The 15,420-nt window shown below is 37.3% G+C and overlaps 1 protein-coding gene across 1 annotated transcript; it reads left to right on the forward strand.

The window, feature by feature from the left end:
* The first annotated feature begins 644 nt into the window (after positions 1 to 644).
* Positions 645 to 14,887, forward strand: LOC123669348 (cysteine protease ATG4B). The gene is made up of 9 exons (XM_045602954.1): positions 645 to 962; positions 1,036 to 1,231; positions 1,359 to 1,505; positions 1,869 to 1,948; positions 12,983 to 13,131; positions 13,284 to 13,418; positions 13,579 to 13,677; positions 13,757 to 13,910; positions 14,044 to 14,887. Exons 1-9 carry the CDS (start codon positions 836 to 838, stop codon positions 14,100 to 14,102), a joined length of 1,146 nt encoding a protein of 381 aa, XP_045458910.1. The 5' UTR covers positions 645 to 835; the 3' UTR covers positions 14,103 to 14,887.
* The last annotated feature ends 533 nt before the right edge of the window (positions 14,888 to 15,420 follow it).

A 15,420-nucleotide genomic window follows, 5' to 3' on the forward strand; every position in this document is an offset into this window, starting at 1 on the left:
TGCACGCACCTTTATCCACGTGAGTGAGCGCGCGTTATTTTGCGGACATATTCTTCCATGGTGGGCGTCCTTATATCCCAATGGATGGCGTCATTTCTGACGTACCACGGAGCTCCTATCCTCCTATCGATGTGTGACGTGGTGCGGTGTGCACTGCGCACGCCGTTTAAGTGACGATTCATTGTAATTAGTTACATTTAGTCACGTTTCATTTTAATTGGTTATTGTAGTCGATAAAAATCAAACCACAAATATGTTTTCAAAATAATGTTTCTTTATAGGTTTAATGACAAAGAATAATAATGTATCATTCGACAATCGACAGATCCCTTTCTTCTTTTTAATCTAATTTTTTTAATATTCAAAATTGACAGTTCATAGATAATCGCGGTAACGAGCCGGTAACCTCCGTGGTCTCTGGCGAGCTGTCGGTGGCGCTCGTGTTGCCCGCGTTACATTATATTTTAAAACATAAGTGCGTTCGTATATAGGAATAGAGACAGAATGCTTTTCTGTCTTCGTTGTAACAGTATACGTAACAGTATACCCGTCGATCGTCATGCCTCTGGCGGCCGTACCTAAAGCATTAAGCCGACGTACCCCCACTACTGTAGTTGCACGTTGCACGACCTGTGTATAAGACCGTGGCGAAAAGTTACAATGACATGTTTGATGTTTTGATGTTTACAAAACATAATAATAAAAACAGTATCTACGCCGTGATTCCTTTATGAATTTAACTTCTTTGTCACCTTTTTTGTTAAGTTAGATAATATTCATGTTCGTTTGTAAATATATATCATAATAAGAAATTGTGGAAAAATTATGGTAAAGCATGGATGCCCTGTTTGATCTTTCTTTCCTAAACTTTTCGTCTGAAGTAAGTGATTTTGAACCAGATGATATTCCCTCAACAACATACGATGTTTGGGTCTTAGGGAAGAAGTATAATGCATTCCAAGGTAAAATATATTCATATGCTATGTAAAGTTAAAATAAAAATAAAAATGCGCAGCTTTGTTGTTAAATTTACAGATATTGACCGAATAAGACGTGATATTAATTCCATCATTTGGTGTACATACAGAAAAGGATTTGTTCCTATAGGTGATGAGGGATTGACGTCAGACAAAGGGTGGGGTTGTATGTTGCGATGTGGGCAAATGGTGCTTGGAGTAGCACTTACGAGAATTCATCTGTCTTCTGATTGGGTGTGGACACCAGAAACAAGGTGAATTGTCTGTGAAAGAGACCATTTCTGTAGAAAACATATTAATTCTAAAAAGTAAATGTATTCTAAACCATTTTCCTCTACATATATAGGAGATATTTTATATGTTTATTTGTACTACTTTCAGAGATCCAACATATTTAAAAATAGTTCAAAGATTTGAAGACAGAAAGCTAGCACCATATTCAATTCATCAGGTGGCATTGATGGGTGCTTCTGAAGGGAAAGAAGTTGGTCAATGGTTTGGACCCAACACTGTCGCACAAGTGATCAAGTAAGAATGTATAGAATGAAACTTTTAAGACATTCAGAATACAGCCCTATTTTAATGAAATAAAAATTGTACATGTACCCACATGTACAATTCTAAAGTAATTGGCATTAGTTCAAGCTTTGCCTGTTTGTCCTTATCTGAAAATTTTCATCCTTGACTTCAATTATGTAAATGTTTACTTCTATGTATTAAAAAGTTGCCAAAGTATTTCATGTATTTAACTCGTAAGAGAAAAAAACAGTTGTTATTATTAGCACAGTGAATTGAAATAAATTTAGGAACTATTGTGTGTAATAAGATAAACTAACAAATAATGATTGTAGAATGACATTTCAACTTTGTTGTATTGTTAACAATTTGCAGAAAGTTAGTTCAGCATGATAAATGGAGTTCACTAATCATCCACGTTGCATTAGACAATACTGTGGTTACGAAAGACATTTGTAAGTACACAATGCTATCTTTAACTATCTGTAACATCTATCAGAGATATCTTCATTATCTACATTTTTATTATTTATTTACTATTTTGCTTTCTTCTTGCTTGTTTTTCTTATATGGAGATGAAGTTTTACCGATGTATGTGCCAAAAATAAAAAACTGATGATATTAAATTACTAAAGGTAAAAGTTGATTTATTATACAGAATTCTTCTATTTTATATTCACTATTTAAATGCAACTGAAAATTAAGAAAATAAAACCTTAAAAATTAAACAACTGAGAACTAGCTGTGCTCGCGACTTCGTCTGCATGGAATAGTGACTACTTGTTCAATGTGATTCTTTAAATTATCAAGTTTAAGCCACTTCCAATGCAATAATAAGTGAATGGAATAAAAACACGGTGTGATAAATTATTATTTATTACGTAAAAAGTAGCTTCGTTGCTACGTTCCTACCAATAAAACAAGCCATGCAAGTTAAATGGAGCGCGCGCGTCCATCTCAGGACATGAATAGGGTGAAGTGTGGAGCAGTGAAGAGGGGAAGGTGTAGCGAAGCTCGTCGCGCTTTGCGCGGGTGATGAATATCTCCGCCATTTTGTTTAGTCAGTCTGCCATAAGTATTCGATTCGCCAGCGCGGGCGGTATATATAGTGTTTGGTGACGCTCTTTATAGGTGAGTATCTACTAAATTAATTTTGTTATTCAATAAAACGTAATTTACAGTTTTAGCTTGTTGTTCTAGGATTCTAATGTAACTAATCCTGATGATTTGATATATTGACGTGATGTCGTCCGCCACTCGTCGCTCTATTTTCATGGTGTTTTTTTAGGTGTATTTGAACTTTTTTTGGTATTTCTATCCGATTTTTGTTGCCTGCAAGCATTACATCGTGAAAAAATACGAAAAATAAATAAATAAAATACATTGCCATTATTATAATAAAACTAAGTTTCCTTTCAGATGAATCCCTTTCGTTGACCATAAATCAGTGACATAGATTTTGGTGTAGTAACTAGTAAGGAAGAGACAACACATCTGTTTGGCACTATTTTCTCAGAAACAAAAACAAAAATGAAGCTAAATGTAAAACATGCCAAAAAGTATTGAAATCAGCCAGTGGCAGCAGTCTACTAATGGCTAGTTTCAATACTCTATCTATCTCTAAATTTGCTTACTAGAGATAGAATTTTGACGTTAACTCCATATAAATTGTGTCAAAAATCTATCGCTAGTAAGCAAATTTAGAGATAGATAGAGTATTGAAACTGGCCATAAGACATTTAAAGAATATTCACACAGTTGATATAGAGGTTGCAAGGCATTCAACCACCGAATAGCTCAAGGTAGTGCATCTTCTTCAAAAGAAATTCCCGAAGCGCCAAAAAAAAGAAAACTTAGTTGACACACTATTTTGAGACTGATGCAATCCCAAGTATGCAGGTTATGGTGTCTCGTATGGCTGCAGTTGATGGAATTCCTCTTAGAACATTCTCAAAATCTCAAGATTTAAAGTACCTTTTTGAAAAGACCGGCAACAAATAACCCACTACTGACTTTGATAAAAGGAAGCTACTTTACCCACTACTGAAGACTTTGATAAAAGGAAGCTAGAAATAATCAACGAGATAAAAATTATACTGTTAGATGAAAAGAAGTTTTCGATATCATTCGATGAATATACATCCAATAAAAATAGTAGATATATAGGGCTCACTTTACATTCACCTAATTTTGCAAGGGATAGCAGTTTTCGAAATCTAGGTTCATACGCATTCACGGGTCATGTGTACAATTGATTGAGGCCAAGTTGGACGAATATGGGGTATCTCTAACAAATGACATCGTCGCTCAAACCCCAGACGGTTGCAGCCTAATGGTTGCATTAGGGAAGTCCTTTAAGTCATACCATCAGCTATGCATCGCTCATGCCGTTCAGCTGGCAATTATGGACGTAATGTACAAACGCAATGCGGGCTTCGAGGAAAACGTCGCTCAGTTTGCCGAACTTGACGAGGATGAAGATTTGCCTTTATCGGTATTGGCTCAAAGACTTCGAACTGTAGAATTTAAGGACGACACGAATTCTACAGACAATGACGAGGATAGTGTTGAATTTAATAATGAATCCTCGTTTATGGAGTCTTTCTGTTCACAGTCTTTTAGATACAACGCTCAAAAGTACGAAAAGTGGTAAAAATCTTCAAGAACTCTCCGACAAAAAAAAAAGATGACATTCTTCAAAAACATGTCAGAGCTGATTTTGGACAGGAGTACTCTCTGCTGTTAGATGGGAAAACACGCTGGAGTAGCATTTCTGCCATGTTATGTCGGTCTCTGAAATTGAAAATATCTATTACAAAAGCTTTAATTGATTTAAAAACGGACATTGCATTTACTGATGATGACGAGAAATATAGATGAGATCCATAAAATATTGGACATTATTAAAACTGTCGTCGAGGCGCTGCAACACTACTTACAGCTGATGTTTCCCTAAAATTTGCATCGAAGAAAATGGATGAAATGAAGACACCTCTAAGTAACGAAATGGCAACTGCATTGAGCAAACGATACGCAAGAAGACTAACTAAAGCAGCAACACTACAGTACTTGAGTAATCTGGGTAAATATTTTGAGAACATTTGAAATGAAGATAAAACTGTTTTTTATCGGCCTACAGGTGATGAAATGCTAAACGAAATTGTTAATTTGATTAAACGCATAAGCAAAAAACAAAATATATCTCTTGAAAATTTGCCAGCGCCAGACCAAGACCTGCGAGAAATTGACATTCAGTTGTCTATTTTGACAAATGAAGAGGATCTGAACAGACAGCTAAGTCAAGCTGTTGCTACTGATAATACTGGTACTAAAACTGGATTAGCTTGCCCATCAGACGATTTGCTAACTGCTGTGAGGGTAGAAATGGCAATCTTCGAGAATTGCGGTACGCGACAGCGAGGGCGTTACCTATCGCTGGTATATGAACATTTGAAAACTTCCACCTACTAGCATCGAGCCGGAGCGTATATTTTCTTCGGCTGGAATTGTCTGCAATAGATTGTGTTCGACTTTGAGTGACAAAACTTTGGATGCCCTAATTTTTTTACGTTCATTTTACAAAAGTAAGAAGAAATTCTAATAATTCAGTTCTGATTTCTGTAATTTTTATGTTACGTTAGGATATATCCAAAATAGTATTAGTTATTATTTTATATGAATATCTCTTTTTTTCTAAAGTGGTCAGATGGTCAGAGTGTATGTCTTAACTATGTTGTTTAAATAATGTATCAAATGCATAATTACTTTTTACTTCGTATTTTAGTTAATGAGATAAAGAACTGATTTATTAACCAAACGACTGCAATTTAAATTATATTAGAACTAGCTGTGCCCGCGGCTTTGCCCGCGTTGAAATCAGTGTGTCACAAAGTTTTCCCGGCAAACCTCCAGTGAAACTCTCATCAAAATCGGCTTAGCCGTTCCGTAAACCTTCCTCTTGAAGCCCTCTTGAAGAGCTCTCTCCATTGGTTAAACCGCATCCGTTCAGTAGATTTTGAGAGAATCGATCACATACACTTTTGGGGACTTTTGTTTTATAAATACATTAACAGTTACGTCTGCTTGAAGCGCGCGTCGCGTCCAACAAAATGGTTCGTTGAGCTCGTCAGAATTGTGGTATAAAATAATGTAGTAATAATGTAGTATTGTATGCATTTTAATTTTTAATATGGTTCTACGTAAATATATGTCACGAAATAGCGCGTAACGCACGTTCCTCCGTCTCTCCGTGACGACAGGGGTGAATAAAAAAAGTATTCTAGTAAAGGAAAGGTTAGATATTGTAAAAAAATATTTTTTTTCATACTACTTATAAGTGATCAATATAAGTGTTTCTTGAACACATAGAATTGCAAACGCGGTTATTTTCCTTTAAACCGACCGAATCCGTTCTTAGCGGACGTATACTAACTATAATCTACCTCCCTGCCCAATTTCGTCTTTGTCCATCCTGGATGGATGGACCATCCAGCGGTTTTTGAGTTCTCGTGATGAGTGATTACGATGCATTATTTGGACAACTCCTCACCTCCTATAGAGCAAACATTTTAAATTTCAAGTCCCTTACTTCAAAAACATATAACTTTCATAGAAATTTCCAACTCTCGTTTTACCTCCTTAGGGGTTGAATTTCGTAAAATACGTTCTTAACGGATGTCTACGTCTTATAAGGAGCCTACCTGCCAAATTTCAAGTTTGTAGGTGTTACAGTTTCGGAGATTTCGTGATGAGTGAGTCCACCTATCATCCCCGTTTTAACCTCAAAAGGGAGTTGATTTCTAAAGAAACATTATTTGGACACCTTCTTACCATCTATAGAGCATACATTTTAAATTTCAAGTCTCTTACTTCAAAAACATAGGACTTTCATACAAATTTCCAACCCCCGTTTTATCCCCTTAGGGGTCGATTTTCGTAAAATCAGTTCTTAGCGGATGTTTACGCCCTATAAGGAGCCTATCTGCCAAATTTCAAGTTTGTAGGTGTTATAGTTTCGGAGATTTCGTGATGAGTGAGTAAACCTACCATCCCCCGTTTTAACCCCAAAAGGGAGTAGATTTCTAAAGATACATTATTTGGATACCTTCTCATCATCTATAAGGCATACATTTGAAATTTCAAGTCTCTTACTTCAAAAACATAGGACTTTCATACAAACTTCCAACCCCCGTTTAATATTATATATCTGCCAAATTTCAAGTTTGTAGGTGTTATAGTTTTGAAGATTTCGTGATGAGTGACCTTTCGCTTTTATATATGTATAGATAGATAGATATTATTGATTATAGATAGCAGAATAGAAGACTAGAACTATTCGTTACTTAATTGTTAATACGAAGAAGAGTTCTATTCATGTTAAAATTATTTGTGATACTACAAAAATGCCTTTTTAAGATATTGTAATAACACGTAATAAAATTCAACGATCATTGGAAAGCTTAAGGGCCTTAGTATGCCACCAGTGGCTAAGAGATGGCGCCACTAGTATTTTAAATCACGTTATCATTGTGTTTCACTGAATGAATAACCCCTCGTCAAATATTTTGGTTTTGTATCGAATCGTAGGGACCTATAAAGCGCCTAACTAACTTGCTTTCAAGCCGTTGAACGAGTTACTAAGCACTTTATAAGTAATCAATAAATACATTCAGCGTTCAAATTAAATTGGAACTGTATGTGTTGGTAAAGTCGTTTACTGTATAAACAGCTGATATAGTCGAATACATCCTTATTCCATACACGCCTTATTCTTGCTTCTCGCCATCACCCCGTCGTCATCCGTCCCAACACAACCTCAACTATCTACAGTGGCGCCCAACGTGGGGCCTCGGAGAACGACTACCTTCGTCGTTACGAGAGCAGGACGAAAAGCGACGGCGACGTGCCCGACTGGGAAGAAGAGGAATACTTCGAGTACTTCGGCTATGTCTGTCACACTAAGTGAAGAGCAGTTCCAGCAGCTTTTATCCAGAGTTGGAACTTCACCACGTCACGGTTCGATGACTACGTGCAAGGCTACATACAACGGCCTAAAGGACCGTGAAACCGTCGAGGCCTTCCTCACCGCCGTAAACGTATTCAAGCGTTTGGAACATATCACGGATGAGGACGCGCTGACGAGCTTACCTATGCTTCTGAAGGATGATGCAGCGAAATGGTGGCAAGGCGCCAAGTGTTCTGTCACACGGTGGGCTGACTTTGAAGACGCACTCAGAGCGGCTTTCGCGCCGAAGAAGCCAGAATATGTTATATACATGGAGATCTATGGTGAAAAGCAGACACTGGACATACCTACTGACACATTTGTAACCACCAAGCGTTTGTTGTTTGCGGAGCTGCCAAAGCACGAACAACTTACAGAGAAGCAACAGTTAGACATCGTTTATGGACTTCTAAACTTACACATTCGGGATAAAGTACCTAGAGACGGGATAACATCATTTGACGATCTACTACACCAAGCATTGGGCGTCGAAGTATTGGTCAAAGAGAAGAACATAACAGAACGGGATAATATTGAGAACGCAGCATCAACAGCACCCAACCCTCGCAGCACTAACAATAAGAAACCGAGGTGCAACTTCTGCAAGAAATTAGGCCATGTCTTCGATAACTGTAGGAAGCGACAGCGGATTATGGACGGCAACAAACCCGCAGTAGCTACAACCACAGCTGCGGCTCCAGGTACCTCTTCCGCTTCCGATGTCAAGTTCTCCTGTTATGGTTGCGGTACTCCAGGTGTATATAGAAGCAATTGCAAACTATGCTCTGCAAAACCAGTGGACACAAGCAATAAGAAAGGCAACCTGGGCTTCTGCTCTATAAACATCCAAAGAGAAAACCATTCAAGGCCAATGGTATTCCTCAAAGTAAATGGTCACGATGGAAAGGCATACATAGATACAGGTGCCAAATTAAATGTGGCATCATTTGAGTTATTTCAGACTCTAAAGGCAGCAGGTCAAACTTTCAACGAAGAGGAGGTGAACATAACCATAGCGGATGGAGTCGTGAGAAGGCGAAAAGTCCTATTCTTCTCCGCTAATGTTGAATTATGTGGACGGACGACCGAAACAACATTCATTGTTCTTCCACAGTCAACCGAAAATAGGACTCTACTAGGAATCAATTTTCTACAGCGGGCAGGCATTGTCCTCAATATAGCACAATACACGTGGCACTACCTGGGCGCGCCAGAGGAGTACGAGCTGTACCCGGAGCAGTTTGTCATCTTCAAAGATGCACAGGAGCCATGGACTCCACCAGGGAGGTATGATGAACTAACGTGACCACAAATAGACTTCGCGCCGATCGGCTTGAAACCATTTAAGAGAAAACTGCAATCCTCTACAACAGTTGATAAAGAGAACGCTGTATCATCAACCTATAAGTTGGTTCCCATCGATCTTCCTCCAAAACTTGGCAACACCGAGAGGCGAATTTTATTTGATGGCCACTCACCGAGGTTCGACTACATGATGCAGGATGCCATACAAAGTGTGGATTCAGCCGAGGTCGAATTGTCACCCCACGCAAGGTCGCTCTTCGATGATGTAGGACTCATGACCATAGACATCACTGAGTCAATACTCAATGGAGATCAGCAGCAAGCACTACAAGCTTTGTTGAACCAGTACTCAGACCTGTTCACGTCAAACAAGGAACCAGTCAAAGGAGTGGAACACCGTATAGATACTGGCGATCACACTCCTATTGCGGTTCCTCCTTACCGTATGTCTCCGCAACGCAAAGAGATACTGAAAAGAGAAGTAGAGAAGATGTTGAAAGACGGCGTTATAGTACCATCTAATTCTCCTTGGGCCGCTCCAGTTGTAATGGTTCCGAAACCTGACGGACAATTCAGAGTATGTATTGATTACAGACGATTAAACTCAATAACCATACCAGACGTCTACCCTCTTCCACGTATAGACGATCTCTTGCATGAAGCCAAAGCCACTAAGTACATGACAGCGCTGGACCTGAAGGCTGGCTACTGGCAAATAATGGTTAAGGAAAGCGACCAGGATAAGACCGCATTCATCACTCCTTTTGGAATATATAAATTTTTGAGAATGCCTTTCGGGCTGAGAAACGCTCCTTCCACTTTTCAGAGAATAATCGACAGATTTCGAGTTGGCCTCAGCCATGTTAAGATGCTGGCGTATCTGGATGACCTGATAATTTTCTCGTCCACATTTGCGCAACACACGAGTGATTTAAGAGATGTGTTCCAAAGGATGAGAGAACACAACTTCATCATTAACAAAGAGAAGTGCAGATTCGGCTGTGCGAAGATCAAATACCTTGGGCATCTTATTACGCCAAACGGACTAGAAATGGATCCTGAAAAGATAGATGCTATAGTAAAACGTCCGCCGCCCACAAGCTTAAAGCACTTGACATCATTTCTACAAGCTTGCTCTTGGTATCGTAGATTCATTCAAGGGTTTTCAGACATAGCCGAACCACTTACTCGACTCACTAAGAAGAATGCTACATGGGTATGGGATACAGAGCAAAACAACGCCTATAAAACATTAAAGGCTCGACTTACCACAGCTCCAATTCTTAAACAAGCAGACCACACAAAGCCATACATCATCAAGACTGATGCAAGTAATTACGCGTTGGGGGCAGTGCTTGTACAAGGAGAGGATTCTGATGAGCATCCTATAGAATACGCTAGCAGGCTGCTGACACAAGCTGAGCGAAATTACTCCACTACAGAGAAAGAAGCTCTAGCTGTCGTTTGGGCAGTCTCGAAATTCGCCGGATATATAGAAGGATCTCCGGTTACCGTTCTGACGGATCATCAAGCACTTAAGTGGCTTATGTCGTTGAAATCACCATCCGGAAGATTGGCAAGATGGGCACTACAATTGCAAGCGTATAATATCACGGTCAAATATACCCCTGGAAGAATAAATGTGGTGGCAGACACATTGTCCAGACCACCGTGTTCGGAAGACAATAAACCTGATTGTGGTATTTGCAGTATATCCTCTGACTTACCTCCCCGGAGTCCGGCAGATGTAAGAGCTGAACAGTTAAAAGATGGCAAGCTAGCTACGATTATCAAAGCTCTGGAAACCTTAAGTGAAGAAGAAAATGCCAAGTATTGGAGTAACAAGGGTTACGTAATGAATAATGGACTCTTGTACAGACATGGCCCCGACTCCAACACTGATGAGGCTCAACTTATGGTACCCGAACATGAATGGGCCAACGTTCTAAAAATTTATCACGATGATGCCACTGCAGGTCACTATGGTGTAGAGAAAACATATCAAGCTATATCGCGGCGATATCATTGGGCTGGTATGAGAAAGTACGTTGAGAGCTACATTAAAAACTGCGTTGAGTGTCAGCGATATAAGCCTAGCAATCGAAAACCAGCGGGTCTTCTACAAACACATCCTTTGAGCCAGCGTTTTGAAGTGATATCCTTTGATCTCTTCGGTCCTTTGCCTGTCTCTAAAGAAGGAAAATCCTGGGTTTTCATAGTGGAGGATATCAATTCGCGTTGGATTGAACTTTTCGCACTGGAGGATGCGACAGCCGAAAGATGTACGACTACCTTAATCAATGAAATATTCCTACGCTACGGTTTTCCACGCAGAATCATCAGTGACAATGGGCCCCAATTCGTTAGTGCAATAATGCAACAGGTCACCTATTGTCTCAAAATAAAACATGGGTATACCCCGGTCTACCACCCTGAAGCAAACCCGGTAGAACGCCGCAACAGAGATTTGAAAACTCAATTGGCAATCATTTTAGAAGATAATCACCAAAACTGGCCTGAACATTTACCGAGTATCAGATTCGCTATGAATACCGCTGTCTGCAAATCAACTAAATACACTCCAGCTTTTATTACCTTCGGCAGGGAACTGAAGACTTTGGATGATCATCTGCACGACTATCGTCAAATCATTCTTTCGGAAAATTTTATACCGGAAATCACTCCCAGGCTACTACAATTGGTCTCAGTGTTCGAAAAGACTAGAGAAGTAGCTGAATTGGAAGAAGAAAGAAGAAAAGAATACGCAGATCAGAAGCGGAGAGCGAGTCCATCTTACTTAGAAGGAGATTTAGTCATGGTGACGCTACATCCTCTCAATCAAGCCAGTAAAGGGTTAAGTGCCAAGTTTGCACCTCGAAGGGATGGACCATACTTAATCAAACAGAAACATGGCACTTCGTCGTATGAAGTGGCTAACCCATCAAATCCAGATGTGAGTCTCGGATTATATCACTCCTCAGCCATAACTCCATATGTGGGATCCAAGCAAGGTGTCCCCGATCCGGCACGACCATTGAGGAAACGAGGAAGACCACGAAAGGCTACGACTCCCCAATTGTCTCAACGTCCTACCAGACCTAAAAGGAAGTAACCCTCGTTGGGACAACTTCGGATTTTAAAGGAGGAGAGTGTAATAACACGTAATAAAATTCAACGATCATTGGAAAGCTTAAGGGCCTTAGTATGCCACCAGTGGCTAAGAGATGGCGCCACTAGTATTTTAAATCACGTTATCATTGTGTTTCACTGAATGAATAACCCCTCGTCAAATATTTTGGTTTTGTATCGAATCGTAGGGACCTATAAAGCGCCTAACTAACTTGCTTTCAAGCCGTTGAACGAGTTACTAAGCACTTTATAAGTAATCAATAAATACATTCAGCGTTCAAATTAAATTGGAACTGTATGTGTTGGTAAAGTCGTTTACTGTATAAACAGCTGATATAGTCGAATACATCCTTATTCCATACACGCCTTATTCTTGCTTCTCGCCATCACCCCGTCGTCATCCGTCCCAACACAACCTCAACTATCTACAATATTATTTTTATTAGCTTTTAAATACAATAAGTGAATGTTACCAAAATAATTAATTTAATGTTAAAACTAATCTCTGCAAGTCTGTGATTTAAAAAAGGGCTAGATTACTTACTAAGTTTTAAGATATTCCGAAGAAAAAATAAATCTAACATTAAAACTGTTTTTGTAATTTGTAAAGTACTGTTTCATTTATTTAAATTCTTCCTCATCCTTTACTTTTGTACTCATTGTAAGAAATCGATATATAAACTCAGATTAGTGTATTTTAAAAAATGACAATAAAAAAAAAATACAGTCGAATTGAGAACCTCCTCCTTTTTTGAAAGTCGGTTAAAAAGATCGAAATGCCCGAAAAAACCGGTCTACGGGTTTTAATTACTCTTAGACTCGAAAACCCGGGTTTTCAAAATTGAACCGAGTTTCGTTGCCCTACTTGCCACAATATATTAGTAAAAACCCCATCGGATAAGCCATTGCTGACATTAGCGTGCACAAACGCAGACAAAAGGTGCTATTTGTGTTGATAAAGGTCCCAAGAAATATTTTTTCTCAAATATCTTAACCGTACAGACCACAACCCGTTACATTTTTATTATATGTATTGATTATATTGCTTCAGTACAACAATGCACTGTCAATAATGATAGAGGGGACTCAACAAGTATTCCAGATAACAGTAATGTATCAGAATGGATGCCACTTCTATTAATAGTTCCTCTAAGACTTGGATTGAGCGAAATTAATCCTACTTATATCAATGGGCTTAAGGTAAGTTTGAAAACTCATCTAATATGCCATATTTATTATCTATTCCTCTAAAAATTCTTTTTTTTTTAATTGTGAGGAATATATAATAATAAGAATTAAACTTTTTGGACTTTTAAAAAATTATTAAAATTTATTTCATTTTTAATTTATAGCTCTGCTTCCAAACTCCACAATCAATTGGTGTGATCGGCGGTAAACCCAACCAAGCTTTGTATCTTATAGGGTATGTTGGTGAGGAAGTTATTTACTTAGATCCGCACACTACTCAGAGATCTGGATTAATTGAGGTACTGTGACATTTTAAGTTCTAAATTTTTACAAATTCATTTGGTAATAATAAATACCTAGAGGCAGTGTCAAGTTTTCGGTAGAATTTAATCATATGTAATATAATTGTTTTTTGCTTTAACATAATTAACATTAATTTTTTTTTTTTCTTATTGTTAGGATAAAACTACAGATGAACAAAAGGAAATGGATTGTACATATCATTGTAAATACGCATCAAGAATACCAATGCTTGAAATGGATCCTTCTGTTGCAGTGGTAAATAAATTTTGGTGTATAAGAATGCTTCTAATTAAACCATTTTTTCAATAGTTCAATTAAATGTTATATTTTGCAGTGTTTCCTATGTCTAACAAGGAGTGATTTTGATGAACTTTGTGAAACAATCGAAAAGAAATTGATGCAAGAGAGCCAGCCACTGTTTGAGATGTGTGAGAATAGACCAGCTCATTGGGGACCAAGTGATTTTGATGAAAATAGCACAATTTTCGGTAAATAGATACTTAAATTTATTATTATTTCTTAGAATTTATTTAAAAATTTCAAGTTTTCATATAGTTAAAAAATTTATTTTTAAAGATATTGTTTGTCATGGTTTTTGTAAATTTATATTTTTATTTTTAGAATTTGAAGACGATGACCGCCGGTTTGATGATTCAGATGGTGAATTTGAGATTCTTTAAAGCAATGAAGTATATTAATCAATGAGTACATTACAAATAGATTCGTTTAAGTTTCTTAAGATAATTTTTTTGGTTGTTTGTATAGGTAGATAATTATTGTTTCACTTTTTTTATCTCTATTCTACTATTGGGAATGTATTTTATGTTGTATAAACTTACTATTTACTGGTCACGAAAATATGAAACACATTAAATTTGACTCACTGGTAAAATGCAATGTAAGTTGAAGCTGTTGTGCCTAAAAATTTTATTAATAAATATAAATAGTATATTTTATAAGCAGTTCTAATTTACAGTGCCTTTGAAAAGTAAAAAATTATAAAACCGCGTTGTAAAATTAAGCTTCTAAATTTTGAATTTTATTTATCTTTGCTTTTAATTTTATTATGATCTACCGTCTCACTGCCAACTCTAGTCATAGTGTAAATAGGCGAGAAAAAATTGTATGTCTTTTTATTATACTGCGTTCGTAGTGCCGCTCAAATGTTACCTGCTATTTTCTACTAAAACATATACATATAAATATATATTTAGGACTGAAAATTTCAATTTTAGTCTGATTTTCAGATAACACTGGATATCTGCTTTCAGATACTTCCTTTTTAAATCAATTTAACTATAACTTTGAAGAAATCATTGTATCTATTCTTTGATGGCTTACGCGGTAATAATACTAAACTATTTGCAGTAATTATATTATTGTTAATATATTTATAAACGTTTTGACCATTGAAATTAAAGTGATTTTCATAAGTACCAAAAACTCCAATTAAATTTTAATTATTGCTGCGTCTTTTTTTTAATAAATGAGTACCTATAAAATAAAATAATTATTATATAATTCTTGTAATCTTAAAAACTATCGTCATCACTTCCTTCTGATGAACTTTCTGTAAACACGAATAATAAACTGGTCTAACATATTTTCCACATCATTGTCGACTTCGTCATATATTTTTGTTTCGATCTCAGTAAAAAGTTATTGCGGATTTTCGAGAGTTTCCCTCGATTTCTCTAGGAACCCATCATCAGGTCCTGGTTTCCTTATTATGGTTCCAAACTAGAAATATCCCCTTTCTAACAAAAAAGAATTATCCAAATCGGTATATCCAGTAGAAAGTTATGCGGTATATCTAATCCAACGTAGGTCGACGAAAAAAGCGTCAAGTAAAAACGAATTATTAGACATAACTCGAAAAGTAGTTGTTAGATCTCAAATAAATTTAAATGGGACCAAATGACACACACCACCTTTCGATCAAAAGAAAAGTCGAAATCGCTCCACTCAGTCAAAAGTTCTGAAGTAACATACATTAAA

Source organism: Melitaea cinxia, chromosome 3 (assembly GCF_905220565.1).
Source record: "Melitaea cinxia chromosome 3, ilMelCinx1.1, whole genome shotgun sequence".
In the NCBI taxonomy this organism is placed as follows: domain Eukaryota; kingdom Metazoa; phylum Arthropoda; class Insecta; order Lepidoptera; family Nymphalidae; genus Melitaea; species Melitaea cinxia.

Excerpts from the sequence above, each read along its gene's own strand:
- LOC123669348 (XM_045602954.1), top strand. The coding sequence starts at position 836 with ATGGATGCCCTGTTTGATCTTTCTTTCCTAAACTTTTCGTCTGAAGTA. Across the intron at positions 13,419-13,578 it reads AGAGATCTGGATTAATTGAG|GATAAAACTACAGATGAACA; the intron begins GTACTGTGACAT and ends TCTTATTGTTAG. Across the intron at positions 13,678-13,756 it reads TGGATCCTTCTGTTGCAGTG|TGTTTCCTATGTCTAACAAG; the intron begins GTAAATAAATTT and ends TATATTTTGCAG.